At 38.3% G+C, this 23375-nt stretch overlaps 1 protein-coding gene and 1 long non-coding RNA gene across 3 annotated transcripts in view; one reads left to right on the forward strand and one right to left on the reverse strand.

Annotated features, from left to right (window-relative positions):
• Positions 1-3426: 3426 nt before the first annotated feature.
• LOC131677020 (uncharacterized) lies at positions 3427-6431 on the reverse strand. 2 transcript variants are annotated; one of them, XR_009303273.1, is made up of 4 exons: positions 5390-6431; positions 4260-4381; positions 3604-4186; positions 3427-3535 (listed from the first exon to the last, which is right to left on the reverse strand). It is a non-coding gene; the product is annotated as an uncharacterized LOC131677020 (long non-coding RNA). The 2 variants fall into 2 exon arrangements; XR_009303272.1 differs by having other exon boundaries at positions 3434-4186.
• A 571-nt stretch (positions 6432-7002) lies between these two features.
• Positions 7003-23375, forward strand: part of LOC131677017 (sodium-coupled monocarboxylate transporter 1-like) — a 71012-nt gene continuing 54639 nt past the window's right edge. Inside the window, exon 1 of the mRNA XM_058956514.1 lies at positions 7003-7419. Within this exon, the coding sequence (XP_058812497.1) occupies positions 7417-7419 (3 nt within the window). The 5' untranslated portion in view covers positions 7003-7416. The remainder of the gene's footprint in view (positions 7420-23375) is intronic.

A 23375-nucleotide genomic window follows, 5' to 3' on the forward strand; every position in this document is an offset into this window, starting at 1 on the left:
AGTACGTCTTCTGGCCGGGCAAGAAAGCAAACCGACCAACTATATTTCGATACTCTGAATATGTGGAGTATTCATGTCTTCAACAAAGTTGAACCACAGAGAACAGACATCCATGATCGAACAAAAATATTTAAAAAACGTGTGTAAACATTTGAATTAATATACGAAAAACACTAGCGCCGCCACACCAACCTATCCCAACTATCCGTCAAATCGATTCCGGAACCGGTTCGAAATCCTGGATGGATTCAGCATGGAATCCAGCTCAAAGAAAACAACCGATTCGGACTCTATCGGTTGACGCATTTGAGCTGGAATTCATGCTGGAAATCCGAATCGGTTCCGGACTAGTTTGACTGGGTAGAGGAATAACCGCTGTCAATTCTGTCGCACTCAGCCACAAAAAAACATGACGACGCTAGCGCACCTGGTTTAGATATCCAAACTACCTTCGAAACCGTTAGAGATTTTACACAAGTTGAATGCTGAAGATGGACGTCTGTTCTCTGTGGTTGAACTATTTTCGAATACTTTGCTGAGGACACTGAGTCTCGAGCTAAAGTTGCTTGGAGATTAAATTCTCTATAATTATTACCCGCCAAAATTATTTTATCAAAAGATGTGCTGCTTTATGTTGTAAAATTCTTCAACAATACCTACTTAACATCGAAATTTGACAGTTTCGAATGAATGTAAAAAAGTTTTCGTGCATTTATTTTACTTGTCTTCATAACTCGCAGCTTGACGACTAACTAATCCTACTAGCTCTAATTTCTGACAGAATTTCTGGGGGTTTGGCCCAAGACGGATACAGGTGTGCACATTTTTTTCTGTGTGTGAGTGCGGTTGTCATTCTTCTCTGATGAAGCCGAAAAAACAAGAGTATATGAGGAAGAAAAGCACAAACAAATGACGTAGTGGGCCTTTCTGTTGACATAAGTTTTGTTTCGGTTCGGTCATTGTTAATTTAATCGTTTTTTTCGAGGTAAAAAGTTTCCATAAGTATTCTAATCGGTAGATCCGAGGGAAGTTCGGTTTTTTTCTCATTTTGCATCGTGCGCCAAAGAATCAGGATGCTCGTTCGGATGTTTATGTTTACTTCAAGGGCCCTGGCCGTCATGCTTAATTTTGAAAGTATTATACTATTATACTAATACACTCAAACGTGTCAAATGTTCCCACCTTTCTCTCCCCACTGAGACGTCCAAAAAAGTGTTTCAAAATCGTTCAACACGGGTCCAACGATGGACGTTTGTTGAACGGTTATTTGGACGTTGTCCAAATTGGCGCAACGAACGTCCTTCATTGGACAATTTTGAAACCAACCGTTCTTAGAGGGTCATCTTGGGCTTAGCCGGCTCAAATACAACAACCGTTTCTGGGAGATTTCTGCCAGACACGCACCTGTAGGACCGGTTTTTTTACCGCTGTTTTTCTTGTATTTTTCTCATTTTTTTAAATATATTATTAATTCAAACTTGTCTTTAGTAACTGGAGACGTTAAATTTATATTAATTATCGTGTTTAAAACAAAATCTCCTTCTCCTTATATTTTTCTTCTGTCAAAACTATGCTTTTTGGTAGTTTGTTGCAAATGTGGCGAAAATTAAACAAGACTAACAAAAGAAAATCGGTGCGGCGAATCTACCCGTCATAGCTGGCACCCAGTTAAACTCATTCCGGAACCGGTTCGGATTTCTGAATGGAGTCATTATGGATTCCAAATGAAATGCAACAACCGATTCCGACTCAGAATCGGTTGTTGTATTTTATTTGGAATCTATAATGACTCCATTCAGGATTCCGAATCAAATTCCGAATGGTTTGACCGGGCAGGAGCTGAAATCTGGAAGCGCCATATTGATAATTTTGACAGCTGCCGGAATCCATGCGGATTTCTGCTGGCTGCCCGATTTCGTTCCAAGCGGGTCGTTTCGATAACACCCAGTTAATCTCAGCCGGAAATGAACTAGATTTCTGGCTGTTTCCAGTTCGTATTCCGGCTCCAGTGACACAACCGATTCTAGTTAGAATCGGTTGTGTCACTGGAGCCGGAATACGAACTGGAACAAGCAAGAATTCCAGTTTATTTCCGGCTGAACTTTACTGGGCATTTTTCAACTGTGAATTTTGATTAATTTGAAGCAATTAGAGATGGGCTAACGATGCTCAGACTTATGTCGTTTTCGCTTGAAGATGCAACTAACTCAGTTTCGGACCTAACTGCTGTCAAACCGTTTGTTTGAAGCCAGTTTCCAACCTAGGTTATGCGCCACTGAACTGAAAACCGGGTTGGGTTCCAACCTGAAATATATTTCGGGTTCGCTCACACCACAGCTGTTTGGCGAGAATCCAACTCAGTTTCATTAAAAACGTTCGTTTGAAGCAACCAACCTGGGTTAGTTTCTAGGTTCTCAATCGAAAACGACATTAAAAGAAAACAACCCAAAGAATGTAATTGCACAGAGCACAGACGTCCATCTTTAGCATTCAAGTTGTGGGAAAATCGAAGATATTTTCGAAGGTAGTTGAGATATCTCTATCAGCTGCGCTACTGTTACCATTTCTTTTAGTGGTTGAGTTTGACTGAATTGACAGAGGATCACAAAGAGATTTCTAAATGGCCAACATAATTATACTTCTACCCAGTAAAACCAATCCGGAACCGTATTGTCTGGACATTGTGGAAGTAACGAGCAGGAATTAGTTAACCCACCCGAAGGCGTCAGTTTTTTCGCGGAATTGCATTCCAGCCGGCCATGGCACTGGATCCAATGCAATATCCTTCAAACTGGGATCTAGCTCAACTGTGTAGGACACAAAGGTAAATTTGGTGACATCGCTTCTTTCGTGGACAAAGAGAACAATAAAAGCAGGGTCCGAACTGTTTACACATTTAGAAAATTTTGCAATGTTTGGTTATATTTCGCCGAACTTTCAGCAACTGAACGTAATCAGTTCGGTAAATTGTTTACAGAACGTTCAGTATTGGAACTTTTCACCGATCTGTCACAAATGACTGGGCATTCGGTAATTTTAGGAAAACCACAGATAACGAACGTTTAGATGCGATACGAAATTCCCAATAAAGCGAACGTCTGATACATATTTGGCAATCGTTTGTAGGTGGCGCAGTGGTCGATGCAATGCCGTCGGATTGGAACTGTCAAACACGTTTAGCAAACAGTTGCTTAGATGGCAATAGTGAAACACTAATTTCCAACGTATATCAATTCGAATGTTTACACGGAGAAATTTTGCCCAAATTCCGGTTATCTGTGGTAAAACCAAACTACTGGATTTTTTGGATACTTTCAGCTTTCATTTTGAATGAGAATCAGATGAATTACAAGATGTTTTGGGTTTGTATTTAAATAAAACCATTTGAAATGTATTTTAATCAATATCAATTTATTTTAAATAGAAAGCCACCATCGTACAGTTAATCGCCAACGAAACGGAATTGTTCCAAAAACCAGAGAAAGCTGTTTGTTGATGTTGGAGAAATGTACAAACATATTCGGAGATATGTTCCCTGCAGTAAAATCATATAATACCGGTCTGGAAGAAAGTAAGACAGATAGTTATTGAAGAAATACTTACAAAAATTTAGATTCGACGCATGTCTCATTTCTTCAGTTGCTCCATCTTCAGAATTCACACGATATCCAGCCTCTTGTTTACTAGAATCACTAGTGTTGAGTCTGCTGCAACCGGCCGCGATGTGACATCTCATTGTCCCGAATTTTGGTAATTGAGACTATTGTCGTTTTCGTTTTTGATTGTGCACTACACCGGTGTAGTCGGTAGGTTTGTTCCAGTACACGGAAGTTACTCCCTGTTGCTCCGGAGCAAAAAATTCTTGCTCCTTTTCACTCCGGTTTGCTACCAAAAGAAGAAAAAGGGAAGAAGATAATACAGGAACGTTTTTCTCCCCGTTTGCTCCGGAGTACTTCCAGTTTCTCCTGGTACTGGAACAAACCTGGTGCTACACTCATTCAAACTTGGGTGTCAGTCTGTCTCTTTTTTGCACTACACCGGTGTAGCACCAGGAAAAAACGAAAACACCATATGTTTAGCAATCATTTCGGTTTATTGCTTTGCCATATTCGCGAATTATACGGTTTTTCCGTATGTATTGTTCTTTTATTCCCAGAATTTAGTAAAATCTATTCTATATAACCAACTGTTGGGTAAATTTTTACGAAACGTCTGATAAATAAGTCATGTTTATCGAAACATCAGTTTGGTATATTTACCGATTATTCCGTCAAAAAATTAGCGAGCAGCGAAATCAAAACTTCCGGTGTAACAGCTTGCACGATAGACGACACTGACAAGTCAGATCGATATGCTTTGTTCCGCTTTGTACGAAAAGTGTCTAAAATATGAAGCGATCCGAATTAGGTTATTTACCCTACTTGGTACTTTATTGAGACCAACAAGGTTAGAAGATAGTATAAATAAATAGAATCAAATACAGGCGGTCGCCTAAATGATTCGACTTCCGATAGGTTAAACAAAACGATGATTAGTTTACAATATGGGCCAATGATGATAAGCGTGTAGTTTAATGTCGACTTCATTTAGCTTCGTGTATTGTTTGATGCATAAGTTACAGGCGTTATAATTGTGCTGACTTTGAGATTGGGTGGCAGTTAAGTGTTAACGACTGCGTCTTATATAGCATTCGTAATACTGTTTAAGTACTGTGTAATATTGTAAACATAATGGGTTTGTGTACTACAACCTATGTGTTAATTCGACCAGTGGTTGGTAGTTCGCTCCCCAAGCTTAACGAAAGCAAATCGGTAGGCTTGTCTGATAGATGTTCTAATTTGAATGTTTTAGCTCAAATATTCCCATGAAAGAAAGTGGATTATATATTCGACTCAATACAATTATTATCAGTACATTAGGGGCTCCTTCAAGGGATAGGAGATAAAGAGTATGTGCTATCTATATTGATGATAAGGAATAAACGACGCTTGATTTTTTCAACGAATCTTTTGACATAACTTTGTTGAGAAATCTTTAAAAATGTACAGTGAGCATAATTGTATTGCCACAGAGAACAGATGTTAATCTCGGTCGATTAGGATTTGTAAGAAATAAGATATAAGATATGTATCATATTTCAAATTTACTCATCAGCAACGCTTTTCCTCCAATTTCTGACTCACACCCAATAAAGGTTTAAGATTGTTAGGAGATAAGCGATGCTCACTTCAAATATGTTCCAGAAAATCACAGTTAAGTGTGCTATCAGTTACTGTGCGAATATACTGATAAGAGCGAAATTGATTTATGATGGATTATTAGGATGCTATCGGGAGCTTATAGGCTAAATTATATACCTATGACAATGATGATTCCATTCTTGACCTACCTTCGACATCGGGTTCCATACTTTGTTGTTTATCTATCGTTTGACTGGCCACCGAAAACAACTTATCTAATCGTTGTCGAACCAGAAAGATACATCTGATATTCATTCATGTTAGTTGATTTGTTTCTCACTCACGAGACAAGTTTGCCCCACTGATACGTGTGCTACTCATCGTACACGTGCTTCACTCCCTGTGTTGGATCTGCGGTAGATAGTCGGTGTAGGTGACAGTCATCGTAATGCCTCCTCAGACAGTATGTTGCTATACCAGCAGTGGAGCCTTGAACTTGGCATTCGTGCTGCTATTCTTGATCGCTCTAGACATGTAGGCATGACTGGTTTTTTTTAGTTTAGATTTGACATTCATCGAATTTCGGAAATCGGTCTCGAACAAGGGCGTAATATCACGTGCTTGGAGTATTGGGGTATGTTTGTTTTTTAGTCTTATAAGAGAAGTACAAACCGATTCACCCATTGCTGTTTTTGTATCCTATTCATGGCTTCACTAATGGCATTTTCGTTTTTGTCATTGCCCTACTCCGGTGTAGTCAGTGCTACTCATTCTAACTTGGGTGTAATCAATCTACCTCTTTTCATATTACAAATGGCAAATGAACGTGCTCACAGCAGTTATTTGTGCCACTTAGAAAGTAATATTCCGTGAGATGTCCCTTTTTCAATATTGCTCCATTCGAGCCACCATGACATCACCAAATCACCACAAAATTTGCTTATGAGTTCAATATATGGGAGCTGTCAAGTTGTCTCCGGGTTGTTTTTTCACTACCAGAGATGCCAGATTTGCAGACAAGTCTGCAAATTCGCAGACTTTTAATTTAAGCTGCAGATTTTTTCGATGACGCAGATATTTGCAGATTTTTCCGTTTGGTTGCAGATATTTGCAGATTTTTTAGTTTGGTTGCAGATATTTGCAGATTTTTGAATATAAAGGCTTTTGGTTACACTAGCTTGCCTCACATTTTTTGTTCTTCCCAGACTTTTAAAATTATTATTGCAGACATTTGAAAAAAAGTACCTGGCATCTCTGTTCACTACCTAGACTGACCAGCATGCTATATCTGTAGGTCTATGGTACAATGCCAATGTCAAACATATCCATCGAGCCTTTCAATTAGTAACTATCGGCTTTTACTATCAACCAAAATTTCAATGTATCCCCGCCGTAAGAACCTGCCTGCGAAATGCTACTCGTTATCACCTCGCATTGCAGTGCCTGCGTGGTTCGTTTGCTAATTGAGCGGACGAACGAACGAATAAAACCAAACAAAACACAAAAGTTCGGTTTTATCGACGGACCAAATGGAAATTTCTACAAATCACACCAAACATTTCTACAGCTGACAGCTGGTCGGTCGGCTGCATGCCTATATTTTTATGCCATCAGCAGAGACGAAACATTGGATGATTCGAGTCAGTATGCGTAGTTTGCGAATAGTTCCCACACACCAACAGCCCTCCAAAGCTTGTTTTTTTGTCATCATCACCCATAGTCGACTGCTGTTGAGCGGAACAGGGTCCGCAAAGTGTATGTTGATAAAACTATGGTCGATTCCGAGGTGTTGCTATTGCTGCTGCTGCTGGTGCTACGATAGTTCCGCTGCTGTGGCGGCAAAGTAGAATCCGCCACCGCTGCTCTTGTCCAGTCGCGTTATTGACCTGCGTCGGAGAACACGTTCGTCGCTTACCACTGTCCGGAGATTTGGTATCCATATCAGCTGCCGGTGGAGAAGAGGAATCTCGGCCCGGGTTCGAGTCAATTATTGTGTGTGTAGGGTGAAAGAACATCAAGCTTTGTGGTATTCGTTTTAATGTGAAAGTGGAAATGTGCGATATTTAACAGAGTTTGAATAAAAGTGATAAAACGAAAATAATTTCAACGCGCGGTTTTTGTTGTTGGCAGGTTTAAAATAAGGGTCTTGTTAGTGAATAAAAACAAACGAATCAGTGTTATCGACTATCGTGTAAACTCGATTTGAGGTCAAATTAGCATACAACTATCAGCGAAGATGGTAAGTTATGATATAACTAACATGGTCGAAGAATAATTTATAATTTAAGCATTTAAATTTTGGATTAACTGAACTGGAAAAATTGAATTGTTCACTTAGAACCAAAACTCATTGTACGGGTATAGTGAGTCATCTAATAGTTTGAATCAAACCCACAAAAATGATGCCACAGCTGATGTGTGTCATATAATCGGACTTTTTGTACCCTGTACCAAATTGTGCAAGCGAGGTCGCGAGCTGGGACGTTGTAGAAAATTGTGAGCTCGCTATTGTTACCAAGGCTAGTGAGCCTATTTTCATCCTGTGTTTACTATCATCCTACCCATCGGAAGCCGTTTATTGGAGCAGTGTGTGCCAACTTAATGGGTGTCACGATAATGGGGCATTCGATTTGAGTTTTCGTTGCGCTCAACCAGAAGTTTCCCATTCACATTCCATTGTTGTAATTATATTGATTATTAGGAACGAAGCAAATATGTATATACTAATTATGCGCATTCCATCGATTGTAGGTAACTCTCATTAATAGGGTCAAATAGATTCTTTACTCTTTTATGGAATTGGCAATTGGCACTTGTTCAGGCCGCATTTGTTCCGTAGTGTACTTCGAATGGTTTATCTGGACGTCACAACGTGACTACTAGGATTCAGGAAGAAGCTCGGAATGGGAATGTTGCAGGTAGAGCTACAAATTGTTGGAATCATTGGATGAAAATTCATCATAGTGGCCTGCCGGTTTCTTCAATTAAATACTTTACAGTGACGTCACAAATGAATACGAGTGTTCATTTTCGACAGTTCGTTTCTACTCTTTACATTGAATACTTCACGGTGACGTCACAAATGAACTGATTGTTTTTTGACAGTTCGCGTGTACTGTTTACATGGACTTAGAAAAATTCTTTGCGATTTGCTTCGAGCGAATCTAGTCGTCCACAAATTTTTCTAAGTCCATGTAAACAGTACAAGCGAACTGTCAAGAAAAGTGAGGTAAACTGTGTTAGTAAAGGACCTAATATTCAATAGAGCAATCGAAAACGTCAAATGAAACTATCGCGCTTTCCGCCAATGCAAGTTTTCATTTGTTTTTCGATTTTTGGTCGTTACTGCTAAAACTAGGTTCTGCCACCAGGTTAATTATCGTTAGTAAAACAAGAGCTTCGAACGAGAGCTTTGATCTCACACAGATCTTTCATTAGGGCGAAGACTACATATTAATAAGACTGATATATCTTTCTTTCCCCCATACAAACGAGAAGCGACAGAGGTTATAGCGCCTCTATTGGAGGAAGGTAGGAAGCTTAATGTAAAAATGTATATGTGTGTGTGCATCACTATGGGAAGTACCACCTTTACCCGCAATTGGCGTTACTGTTACAGTCTCCAGATTCTGGACAGAGTTGCCAGTCTTCTTGATATGGAGTCTTCGATTAGGGCCTAAATGGCAATGTACTCAAATGTAGATAAATCAAATTCGCCCTTCAGAATTTCGCCATTGGCGGAAGGGCTAAGCCGTGAATACGATTTACAAAAGGGTGCGCTAAACTTACTCTGTCTTGCTAATTAAGGGTGGGTAAATGGGCGAGCCTGACAGGATCTTTCAAATAGGGCTCTGCAAATGGGCGCTTACTAAACCCACTGCAAGTGAAAGGGCGCGTGTAAATCTTCTTCCAATTTCATGAAAATATCGAAATATTCGAATCACAGAGAACAGACATCCATGATCGAACAAAAATATTTTAAAAAACGTGTGTAAACATTTGAATTAATATCTGATAAACACTAGCGCCGCCAAACCAACTTATCCCAACTATCCATCAAATCCATTCCGGAACCGGTTCGAAATCCTGAATGGATTCAGATCTTGCTCAAAGACAACAACCGATTCCGACTCTATCGGTTCATGCATTTGAGCTGGAATTCATACTGGAAGTCCGAACCGGTTCCGGACTAGTTTGACTGGGTAGAGGAATAACCGCTGTCAATTCAGTCCAACTCAGCCACAAAAAAAACATGACGACAGTAGCGCACCTGGTTTGGATATCCCAACTACCTTAGAAACCGTTTGAGATTTTACACAAGTTGAATGCTGAAGATGGACGTCTGTTTTCTGTGTTCGAATGTTTGTGTGCAACAACCACCGAGTAGACAGGATCATAGCAAAGAGAATAGGGAAAGAGACGAAGAGTGAAAATCAGTCAAAACGGCAACACTCCCTTTATGATGATTTTAACACTAGAATTTTGGCAACCGCTTCCACAGGCAGCACTTTAAGGTTCAAGTTACCTTTTTTAAGCATGTGTTAGAATTGAACGCTTGGTAGTGTGCGTAGAAAAATTTGTGTTCAGCTTTGCCACCAGATTATCCATTTAAACCTTTTTAAAACTCTAAAAGAAGAATATCAGTCGATTTATTAGATCATCACGATTCAATTCATGCAAAATACCTACTGGAAAAACCATCGGCTTAGCTAAATGGTGCTTTTGTAAAAGTGGCTGTGGTTTTTTCATTGCGCAGTTGTGTTGCGTACCCCAGCTCGGTGTGGTAGTGTGATAAAAAATCACAGCCACTTTTTCAAAAGCACCATCCAGCTAAGCCGATGGTTTTTCCAGCAGGTATTTTGCATGAATTGAATCGTGATGATCTAATAAATCGATTGATATTCTTCTTTTAGAGTTTTGAAAAGGTTTAAATGGATAATCTGGTGGCAAAGCTGAACACAAATTTTTCTTACGCATACTACCAAGCCTTGAGGTAACTTGAGCCTTAAATGATTCCTATTATATTTTGAAAACAAACCGTACGTCGTTCGTTGGATTTGTTTATCAAAAGATGTGCATTTCGAAACAAAGAGATGAAATCTAAAGCTCGTTTTTACTCATACATATACTCTAGAATGCACCTTACAATCACGATTGAACTAAATTCTGACGAAAACTCAAATTTCTTTTTTGATAGATGTACAATACTTATCTCCTCTAACTCAGGAATGAGTAATGTTTATTTACATTACACGATTTACACGATTGGTCTGCTCAATAAGGTATTTTTGGCGTCACACTATTCGTCTCTTTCCCTATTCTCTTTGGATCATAGTAGATATTATGTATCATTTATATAATAGAAGCGCCGTTTATAGAATAATTTTGAGAACAATAACCATTCGTCATGGTTCTGTCCTAAATATATTCCTGTTATAAAAAGAAGTAAAACGCTTTTCAACTAATGTGCCGCTTAACCCTAGAACGTTGCACTGGGGTACAAATGTACCCCACGCCTTCTTTGGAGCCGTGTGAAGACGAGAATTCGGCATTTACCGACCTGGGACCCTAGCCATAATTCAATTTAGAGTTCCTAGTAAGAGTAGGAACAGGTGGTATAGCCAGTTTGCTAATAGCCTTCGTGGAAGCAGGTGTCAAAGTTGGCGTGGGGCACATTTGTACCCCAGTGTACGGTTGCCGTTAGCGTTTCACCAGGTTTCGTACTGTCAGTGGAAATGTGACTCGTGACAATACCAGTTTATATACTGGTTGTTTTACTACGTAAGTAACAATTAGTATCATATAATCGTTTTTAATCATTTATTTAATTAATTTAATTTTATTTTGAGGTAGAAAAAAATCGTTCTCATTTTTGCTGATTTTTATTGTTGTATATTTTTTATAGTTTTTCAAAACAATGGCTCGCAAGTATAATTTGCGCACAGTAACTGCTGTAACAGTAACGTTACGTGATCCAATGTTGCCAATCCTCTTTGCGCAATTCTACCATTAAAAACTCTGACATTACCCACCCATATTTTTTTAAAGCTAGAAATGAGATTTTTTTGGAAATTTGTGAGCGATTAAATATCGGTTTTTGTTTTGCAAATAGCGGAAACGATGGGTAGATAATGTCAACGACATTACCGAAATAAAGTAGTATACATTTTAAGCTATTAATACGAATGCTGCAATTTTTACTAATTTCAGAAAGGTTTTATTAAAATAAGTTATTTAGGTGTTTCTAATGGAAATAGCGAAATAACGGTACAAGCACAGAGAACAGACATCCATGATCGAACAAAAATATTTAAAAAACGTGTGTAAACATTTGAATTAATATACTAAAAACACTAGCGTCGCCACACCAACCTATCCCAACTATCCGTCAAACCGATTTCGGAACCGGTTCGAAATCCTGGATGGATTCAGCATGGAATCTAGCTCAAAGAAAACAACCGATACCGACTCTATCGGTTGACGCATTTGAGCTGGAATTCATGCTGGAAGTCCGAATCGGTTCCGGACTATTTTGACTGGGTAGAGAAATAACCGCTGTCAATTCTGTCGCACTCAGCCACAAAAAAACATGACGACAGTAGCACACCTGGTTTAGATATCCAAACTACCTTCGAAACCGTTAGAGATTTTACACAAGTTGAATGCTGAAGTTGGACGTCTGTTCTCTGTGGTACAAGTATATCCGATTCTCTGGTGTTGCCAAATGAATTGTTTCGCTCTCATTAAATGTTCTTTTCAGGGTTACCATAGGATAAATATGTTCAAATATTTTAGGTTTCGATGTACGTGTACCGATATTTCGGGATTTCCATTAGAACTAACGAAATAGCTGGTTTTAATACAACCTATCAGAAGATAGTCAAAATTGTAGCATTCGTATTAACAAACTAAAGTGTATTCTACTTCACTCCGGTTATGTCTCTGACATTGTCCACCCATATTTTTTCCATATTTTGCCGAAATCTCAACAGCTGAGATTCAGCAAACATATTTTTTTTCTGAGATCTCAGTAAAAGTGACGTTTGAGTGCTGAGACTCGGAAAATATTTCACCGAAAATCGGCAAGCTAATCTCACTTTACTGAGGTATCAGTTTCTAAATTTGCTGACTACACAGCTGTGGGGAAATTATCGAGCCGAATTGAGTGTGTGGCTCTTTGGTATTCTTGTGTCTTTAGTCTGTTCCAATACGAGACCCGTGTTAGCTGCTTTTGAGACACTTTTTGCACTGCGCAGTGGGTGGATTAGGCATTCCCTCTTGCAGTGATATTCATGTAAGTGCTTATGCTAAAATCAGCATATCACATTGCAAGTTGCATCTCGGTCAAACCCTTCGAAATTTGATTCGGAATCCTGAATGGAATCAGTATGGATTCAAGCTCAAATGCAACAACCGAATCCGTAACGGATTGTGTCTGAATCGGTTGTTGCATTTGAGCTGGAATCCATGCTGAATCCATTTAGAATGCTCACTGAACCGGTCCCGGAATGGGTTTACCTGTCCGAATAGAAATGTACAGTAACAAAACCATGATTTTCACTGTGACAGTACAGTAATTTTACAATAATTTACAGTAAGTTTTAGTGTTTTGCTACAATACAAAAACAATAAACTTTAACGTTTTTACAGTAAATTTCAATGTAAAATAGACTTTTACAGTGAAAAAGGGGGGGTGGTTATGTATCTTAACATTAAAAAAATCAATTTTTCTCCATACATTTTTTTCTCGAAACAGTAAAATTTACTGTGAATGCACTGTATCAGTTTTTTGTTGAACAGTGAAGTTTATTGTTACATGAAATTTTATTGTAAATCTACTGTGAGAACTTGGCATCGAACAATGTTGAAACAGTAATAACTATAATATTTTTTTTGATTGTAGGGTAAATGCTATTGTAAAATTCAATCCGGGTGGGCTATAGCAAAGGCGTTGTTTACTTATGTATACAGACTCTAGGCTATGTATAGCTGTGTTTATCAAGTGAAAATGATAGTTAAATAATGTATTCACTAATACCACAGCTAATACTGATGTTAGTTTAGTATTGAAGTCTTGTTATGAAGGAACCCAGTAAAGTTCAGCCGGAAAATGATTCGGAACTCTGGTTGGTTGCAGTTAGTATTCCGGCTTTAGTGACACAACCGATTCTAATTGGAATTGATTGTGTCACTGGAGACGGAAGACTTACTAGAACCAGCAAGCATTCTGGCTCATTTTCCGGCTGAATTTACTGGGAACCAGAGTTACAAATCTAGAGAAAATTTTCAATATTTAATATTTAAATTCACTGGATGAAAATTGATCATACACAGCCGAATTCATTATCCGAAACATCAACCGAACCAACTGCCCATTCATTCAATGTAGGCTTTCATTGTTGCACGAAGCACAATGAATCAAATGTACCAAAGTAGGCCCTGGCACAATGTAAATAATAAGTGAGTGGTCTGGACACCCCATTGAAGCCAGTCGGAATGTGATTGATAGACTTCTGCCAGAAATCTGGTTCAAATGATACAACGGATCCCTACTATTCCGGTTGTTTAATTTTTCGGCGAAAGTCAGTCGGAGTTCCGCTCCAAATTCCGAATGGGGGTTCCTGTGAGTTTTGTTTAATTATTTTTAACCTCTATTAATTGGACTGAATTTGTGAACTGCAAGAAGAAAACTTAAGCTGTAGGCACACGAGGCGACTAGAGTCTGTGGTATTATAGAGTCCCGTACAGAGGAATGCGCAACACTGTCTAAAATGATGCCCTCTTATTTGTTACTGGCACCCACCGTTTTTGCTGTAACTTTGAATGACTTCAACCGAGTCGCACAGTAAATTGATATGGAGTGAATTGAAAACATACTGTTTCATGGCTTGTAGCACTTCATTCATACCACTATTCCATGTAATTTATTTTACATTGTTACAAAAAAGTATAATAAATTGAATACAGTGTTTGGTTTAGTCGATTGAAATATTTCGCCATGATATTATTTTTATCAACTCTAATACTTTTCTTGTATGTTCTCCAAAAGAAGAATGTTTGTTTACTTTGCACGATAGGTAGCCATCTGACTGTTCGATAGGTAGATTTGGCTTCACTCTGTGCGGGCCTTTAACATAAACAACGCCTTTGGAGGCGACAAGACATCGTCGTTGTTGTGCTATCTTATGACAAGCGCCCTTTGGCATATTCAGAGAAAAACGATTTTTAAAGTTTGAGATTGAAAAGCTTGAAACTTATAAATGGTATAAGGGACGATCCATAAATGACGTAGCATTTTTTGGTGATTTTTAACACCCCCTCCCCCATCGTAGCATTTCGTCACAAACCTTTAAATACCCCCCGGTAATTACGTAGCTTGACGGTAATTCTCCCCCCCCCCCTTGTCCCCGCATTTTTATTTAATATAAAAAACGATGTAAGTTATTCCTCTTTAAAAAAGCTACGTAGCATGACATGACCCCCTACCCTCCTGTCGTCACATATCATAACAAAATACAAAACTTCCCCCTCCCCCATATAATGCTACGTCATTTATGGACAATTCAAAGAATACAATTGATGCTTCTATCTATTCTCTATTAATCTGTCGAAATATTTCGAAGATCGGTTGACTATATTGCGAGTTTTTACTATAAATGTAATCAAAAGTCGCACTCACCCAGTTAAGCTCAGCCGGAAATGAACCGGAATTCTGGCTGGTTCCAGTTCGTATTCCGGCTCCAGTGACACAACCGATTCTAGTTAGAATCGGTTGTTGCACTGGAGCCGGAATACGAACTGGAACCAGCCAGAATTCCAGTTCATTTCCGGCTGAATTTTACTGGGCACATGTGTCATAGGTGTGCATTGAACACAAAATGTGTATGGCGTGTCATAATCGTGCATGAAAAATTTTCCATAGAAAAAAAATCACCAATTATGAACTTTTATTCATATCTTCGGCTTCATTTGGTCTATAAAAAATCTGTTAAATGCATTTTGAAGGAAATGAGTCGGGGATTCTAAAAAAAAATAGTTATTTTTGGTAACAGTGTTGCCAAATATGCTATATTTCCAATTTGTGTATATTTATTTTGAAAATGATTATGCCATTGTGTTTCTCGAATAGTTTTACCCATAGAAACACATTATACATCAAGATAACTTGAGCCAATCCCCATACACAGTCATTTGAAGCAAAACATTGAAAATTTCTCAGCACGTTTCTCGCTATATCTCAGTAACCAAGCAGAATGTTAAAATTCTGAAAACGCCACTTTGTAGAGATTTTTTAAACAAGTAGTGTGGCATATCTAACTCAGTTTACTCGAAAATGGCGTTTGTCATAAGATAGCACAACAGCGACGGCATACGCTATAAAAAATATTCAAATATGGATTTTGTTCTAGCTATTCTAACGCGTTAACAGCACATAATAAAATCCATAGTGAATATTTTTTGTGGCGCGTGTCTTGTTGTCTCGTGGGCAAACAGCTTTAGGCGCATTGAGATGAAATCAGACTCACAATAATCACAACTATGAAAATTTAGCAAGCCAACTTTTACCAACGAGATGAGCAAGGGAAAAAACAACCGCGACAAAAACTATCAACACTGAATATGTTTATCCAATAATACCGTTTCTATTTTTGGAACGGACTGTTTTTTTTTCAATTTGTCCAGTCCATGCATCACTGTGCGAAAACAGGTTGAACTTTTGCGAGCTCTCATAACGCTCGCTGTTGCTGGATTTAGGAGAAGATTGTTTTTATAATGTGAAATGAACTTGCATTTGAAACAAAATTAATTTATCTAGTTTAGTACAATAATTTATGTGTTGCAGCGCTTTTATTTACCTCTCTTTCTTCTTGTTTAGAAGAAAGACTACGTCTTTACTTCGATTCTCGACTGTTTCATTGATGACAGAAGTGCTACGCCTCGTGAGTCTAATTGTTCATAATCGACTGGTTCCTGGTGACACCGACCCAGTTAAACTCATTCCGGAACCGGTTCGGATTTCTGAATGTAGTCAGTATGGATTCCATATCAAATGCAACAACCGATTCCGACTCAGAATCGGTTGTTGCATTTGATTTAGAATCCATACTGACTTCATTCAGGATTCCGAATCAAATTCCGAATGGTTTGACCGGGGAGGGCAGTGGTTTAATTTGAGTTTGAACCTAACCTTTGCAGTATAGAGCAATGTTTTGAGATTTACATGACATTTTGCAACATCCGATCAGTCTGCTTTCAACCACCGATGAACATGGGTTGCTTCTACTAGAGCCTGTTCAAAGCGAACGTCAAAAAGCGGTTTCTTTAAATTGGGTCATTAAATGAAGAATAAAATGTTCCTTTCATTTTATATACCGATAGAGCTCATCTTTCTAAACATAACAATATAAATGTTCTACCGTTAAAACTTCAGAATGATTTTTAATTGATTTTCTAAAAAAATAATGTAAACACGTCCTCGTTTGACACTATCGATCTTCTTTGACAGTGAATTTAGCCACATGAGTATTTTTGACAGTTATCCCAGCAATAGGATAGCGATCAAGGTAGTTCAATGGATGTGGGGTTTTGATAATTCAATTTTATAAAATAATTTTTCTTTGTTATTTTGCGCGCAAAAAAGTGAAAAAATAGTTCGATTACGTAACTTTAACGTCAGCTGCATCGGAAAAAATCGAAAATAGTATTTGGCTTAATGACCCAATTAGCGTGCATTGTCTGATAACGAAATAAAAACCACTACTCTGATTTTGTCGGGATGAGCTACCCAGATGTTGTTTGTTTTTTTACGTGACTTTAAAAAGACTGAGACGAGTGAGTCTCAGAAACAAAAAGGAGGCTCCGACAAATTACAGTGATTAGACATTCACTAATTTAAACGTACGTGACGGTTTGGTGTCTACCGAGATTCTTTGTGGGGAACAAAATTCATCTCCTTAGCTAACAGTTAAGGATCGCAGTAGGAGCAACCAACGCTACACAGAAAAAAATATTTTGTAATTTTAGGTTTATTTTCATGCACATATTTGGAGCATGAATATAGATGTAAAATTAACTTCCACAACAAATACACACGACTTGTCGTGCTTTCTTCAACGAATTTTATTATAATATTACACGTGGTTTGAAAATTACAGTTTCTTTAAACGGAAAACCAATGCACTTCAATGTATTTTTACTCCAATACTGCTGTAAAATGAATGAAATGTAATATTACACGAATGAAAGCGTAAAATTGCATGCTGTTTGATGCTTCAATTGAATTTAACGTAATTTTCAATCAAATTTTTGATTCAATCGTTGTATGTTTACATTCGTATCGATTTACATGTCGTTTAAAATTCATTATTTTTTGGTGTGTAGCACATGTGAATGCCCAAAAAACTGTCTTGAACTGAGTGATATCCCGGGAAGCAAATAAAGAAGCGACAGTAAACCAGATTTCTGTCTTTGCTTCCCGGGATATCACTCGGGTAAAGCCACTTGTGTTCACATGTGTCGAATGACTGTTTGGATTATTGTGTCTAACTAGTGCTAATTTGAGTACTAGCTTAGATGTATCGTCTAACTTGGCCCCAAGTTGGTGCTAGTTACTGATGAGATAAATTCGAAACCTAAAAATTAATCTTAATTTAAATTTGGTTTTGTGCCCCTAATGAGCAAATAGGTTTAACACAATTTATCCCTCTAAGGAATTGTTAGTTAGTTATTCATTATTATTTAATGAGATTGAATTACCTTCAATGAAAAAAAAAAATAATTTTATCCTTCATTTAATAACCCAATTAGCAAATGCGAAGAGTTTTTATTCATTTACTACTTTCAAAGTGGAAATAGAACAGTTGATTTTGTCGTACTTATCCTAGATCAGACCAAAGGTTTATTATTTGAATCTATAACGATTATGATATTGGGAAAATTCACAAAGTTTGGCACAGCTGAAATAGCACCCGACAAAAAGTGTAAGATTATGCTGGCTCCGTAGATTAACATATAGGATTTAAACTACCGTCAGCACGCGGTTGCCTGCAAGGGAAACTGATCAACACATTCCGCCGAGTCCGACTCGAGTTAGTTATGTTAGTGATGCTGCAGTAAAAGCCCTAAAAGAGCCAATCGAAAGACAAGATCTGTGACTGGTGGGCTTCGGGTGGAAATTTCCACCCGATCACCGGTGCATTGTATTGTGTTAGGCACACCGGATACCCTAAGCACACATATACACAGTAATCCGTTATGCATAACTATGCACGGCAGTAACGCGCGATCTGCACGTATCCTCGCTGGAGGTCAATTGCCCCTCACCTGGCTTGTTATGCTGTGAGGTTTCGTTCTACTGTGTGTATTATGTTTCGTTTGTACGAGTGCGTGCAAAGACACCTCCGCAAACAACTATAATTGTTGGGAATTGCTTGGAATATTCCGCCTTGTTCCTTTGAATCAACTATTCCGAACAGATTGGATTGTGCTTTCTAATTTCATTTATGTAAATTGGAATCGGATATCTCCTAGCTTGGTATTGGACAACTTTTGTTATTATAAACAACACGACTTTTGAACCATTTTTTATATAATTAATTCTGATTGCGTTCGGTTTAAAATCAATAAACGCTTAAACCGTACTTTTGACTTGACATGATTTGTATAACCAAATAACGGGATCGTTTCTACTAAACTTCAAATCTATAAATGAGATAAGATCTACAAAAACACACCACCGATATGATACACGTGTTGTAGTTTGTAACATATCCCGTTAAATTCATTGATGGCGGATAAAATCTTTCAATCCTCAAAAGATGCATCAAAATAACTGGTTACTATGAGGGGTGTTCCAGGAATGTTGCTCCAATCAAACCAATCAAAGAAAGCGAAAGATCTCAACTATCGGAAATAGGAAGAAAACATGTTATAATATTATGTAGTTGCAAAGCGATTGTCGACAGACGCTTCACCAACAAAACAGTGCATCATTTTCGAACGCTCCCTGGCGTATGTTGACGATGGAAGTCGTTCACTCTTCTATCAGTATCACGTTCCTTTTCTCGTTTATCACCGAGAAGCACTTCACTCTGGCTAGGTTTATTTATAACACGCGTGATACGAACCGGTTTCAACCCCGTCTGGGCAATGTGTATCAAACATTCCGTAGACATGCGAAAGCGAAGAATCAAGACAGCGCGTTTTAAGAAGAGCAGAAGCTTTCGACAGAAACTGAGCGAAGTTTTTCGGTTGTCGAAGGGAATCAATAGGTTACTCTTCTGAGCTGAAGTGATCCAGTGCCTGATCATAAATATGATTTTAATCGCAATGATTAGTTGCCAAAAATGCTTGAGGAAGAAGCAGTGGAATTCAAAGGGCGTTCCAATTAGTGTTAATATTTATGAGAGCCGTCATTACGAACTGGTTATAGTTTTGCTCACTTATAAACAGAAACTAGTGGAAGTTGGCGGAAAATAAACACGTGATGATTATATTTTATATATTCAGGCGCCTAGGTTCAATACAAGTACGACCTCGGGATTGTTTACACTTGTCGTCATTGGTTGGTTGGGCCACACGCTTTGTCAAACTAACGAATTTGATTCGCTAGTTGAATTGACTGACAGATGTCAAAAACTGTCCAAGCGAGATGTAGTAGTCTAAATGCAGGCCACATCTCTACATATTGTCAGGTTGATTGTCAAAGCACAGAGAACAGACATACATGATCGAACAAAAATATTTAAAAAATGTGTGTAAACATTTGAATTAATATACGATAAACACTAGCGCCGCCACACCAACCTATCCCAACTATCCGTCAAATCCATTCCGGAACCGGTTCGAAATCCTGAATGGATTCAGTATGGAATCTTGCTCAAAAAAACAACCGATTCCTACTCTATCGGTTGATGCATTTGAGCTGGAATTCATGCTGGAAGTCCGAACCGGTTCCGGACTAGTTTGACTGGGTAGAGGAATAACCGCTGTCAATTCTGTCGAACTCAGCCACAAAAACATGACGACCGTAGCGCACCTGGTTTGGATATCCCAATTACCTTCGAAACCGTTTGAGATTTTTACACAAGTTGAATGCTGAAGATGGACGTCTGTTCTCTGTGGTCAAAGTAAATTTTACATGGGCTTTTGGCATTCAGATGCTTTTTAGTTGGACAATAGTCCAACTAGCGGAGGCCCAACTAAAAAGCGGTTCAGTTAAAAAGTGACTAACCTGCGAATCACGATTTTACTTTAGACGAGTTGTGAAAATTTTTCATTTGTGGGTAAACATTTGGATAAATACTTTTTTTTTGTTTATTGCTCAAATAATTATATCTAGGGAATATTTGTAGAAGATATCTTTACAATAAGTTTTATCGAAGACAAAAATGTCTACCATGAAAGAAGCTATAGGGTGAAAATGGAACACCTATCGAAATACCTACATAAAAAGCATTTTTCACCTTAACTTTTTTATATAATTATTGTGATTTCTTCAACGTCCAGGGATGTTTTGGAAGCACCAGTAACACTTTTTTCGCAACATAAATAAAAACGCCTTTTCGTTGTTTTAGGGATTAATTTTGGACTACAGGAGACTATGGCTATCTCACGATAATTACGTATCTACCCAAGTAACAATTGAAGTTTGTAAGTAGGGGTTTGCCCACTACTCGGGTTCTTGTTCGCCCGGCGTACCCTTCTTTTCAGGGCGGCCTAGGTGCTTCTATCAGAATTTCGGATTTTCGTAACAAACCCAAGGTTACCGTAACAAAAACCAAAGGTTAAATTAATAAATTTACCGGCATTTTATTTTCCAACTACTCTTCACTGCTAATTGATTGTAGATTCACTGCTGCTGGCGATGACGGGAAGGCGGAGGTTTTTTCCGACCGGCCGGGACAGTAACGGCCGAGTTCTCCTTTGGTCGTTGGCTGCTCCGGCAGCGGTCCTTGACAATTAGCTAGGGAGGTGAGCTTGGCTCCTTTGTTGGAACCTCCCTAGCGACGTTGTTGACAAATCACCGGATTCATTTGCTCCCCGCAAGGAATCCCGGAAGACACCGCAGTGTTCTTCCCAGGTGAAGCCGTTGTCCTACCTGCTTCCCTCTCCTTGACTGTTAGCTGTAGAGGAGAGCAAGGCTCGTTCGATTTATCCTCTACAGTGAGAGGGGCGGGTGCGTCGGATCCTTAACGGTTAGCCGGGGAAGCGAAAACTCCGTTACACTTAGCTTCCCCCGACGGCGATGTTGCACCACCAAATTCACTTGTGCCCGTACCACGGGCTGGCACTTTTGACGGATTTAATTTGAAGTCACACGCGCGCTGGAACGTTTCTAGTGGCGGAAAACTCCCGAGAAACTTCCAAACGGACGTCTGTCTATTCCCGTGGTTCATCACTTTCTCTCTTTTCACAATGGCCGCCTTCCGCACTTCACGAAAAAACAAAAAAACCGTACCACCGCATAGCTGTCATCGCTATGTGTAGCATAACCAGTACACTTATTTCAGCAGTAGGAGAGTGGTGGCCTATCTAAGCTCAATGTTATTTATACATAAATATGAAACAAAATTTTCTACGCCTATCTAGACCAACAGAATCGTTCACAAAAGCTAAAACAAACAAAATTTACGAGAAAAGTGAACGATCATAAGGAACAGCGGTGAGTATTATGTTACATAAACAATACACTCTACGGAGAGAGTACGTACAAGTAGGTATATTTCCACCCAGTGCTAAATTGTGACCCTGACGGGTTACAAGTTTTATAGCACGATACAAGTGCAATCTAAGTTTTATCAGCGTCTATAATACTACTATAAAACCTCAATTCTTACTACGGTACCCGATCAGAATCACATAACAGAAATCTTTCAAAACTATATCTCGCATTGTTACTTGTTATAAATTTCTGTTATTTTAACTACTAACGAGACCTAATTTATAACAAAATATGTTACAAAAATTGTTTTCTGTTATAATCTTGTTATTTCATTCTGATCGGGTAGTTTCCCCATATTTAAATACAGGCACTAAGAAAGATTTTCACGATGTTTTTTTAGGGAACTGTCCAGATTGCAAAGACATATTAAACAGCCAGAACAATGGAGCAATACACACCCCATTCGGCTTGGAAATTTCCATTCGCGTAGTCAGTAAATTTAGAAACTAATATCTCAGTAAAATGAGATTAGTTTGCTGATTTTTGTTGAAATATTTTCCGAGTCTCAGCACTCAAACGTCACTTTTACGGAGAACAGAGGATCTAAATGTTTTATATATTTCTTGGAAGAATGGTACAAATAGGTAGCAGATTTCTTCCAAGCTATCGCGTACGTTGTCATCCAATATTTGATCTGCTGTTCCGTTCTTGAGTTATAATCCGTTATAATCTATGGCCGTATTTATCGCAAATATCGAAATATTTTCCCAAATGATATTTTTTTTTGTTTTTCTTATATTGCTATTTCATATATCATTGAAATCAGCAAACAAATCTCATTTTACTGAGATATCAGTTTCTAAATTTGCTGACTACACGTTGTTGGGAAATTTCCGAGCCGAATGTGTAAGGTGTATGTAAGTGTGTAAGATAACTACGAATGACGAACTTAATATACGTTAATGAATTTCTACTATTTTACCAGCACTTTTAATCCGATTAAAATTTTGATAATATATTAATAATTCAGTCACTGTGCTCAACAGTAGAGATGGTCGGGTTTCATTTTTTTCAAACCCGAACCCGACCCGAACCCGAGAGCTTAAAAATTGAAAAACCCGAACCCGACCCGAGCCCGAACATTTTAAGCTTGAAAAACCCGATTTCTAACACACACTTTTTCGACGATATTTTTGAATGCGCTTTTTACATATGAACGAATTATGTATTTTATGTTAAAACAGACATGCTATAGGTGCGAAATATTTCATATTTGGTTGATATTTCCAGAAACATATTTGTTTTTTTTTGTGTCCAGATTTTGTCGCGAACAAGCCTTAATTTATTACTAGTCATTGCGAAAACCGAGTCAAATATGTTATTTTTGTTACGTAAAATAAAAACAAAGAATCAAGTAGGTTCAGTCTTGCCTATCAATAGCAAAAAAATGACAAGACAGTTCTCGATCGGTTCGTGATTTACCTGCCTATATCGATCTCGCATCTGGTGTCACGCTAATGACAGGTGCTGAT

This window comes from Topomyia yanbarensis, chromosome 1 (assembly GCF_030247195.1).
Source record: "Topomyia yanbarensis strain Yona2022 chromosome 1, ASM3024719v1, whole genome shotgun sequence".
NCBI lineage: Eukaryota > Metazoa > Arthropoda > Insecta > Diptera > Culicidae > Topomyia > Topomyia yanbarensis.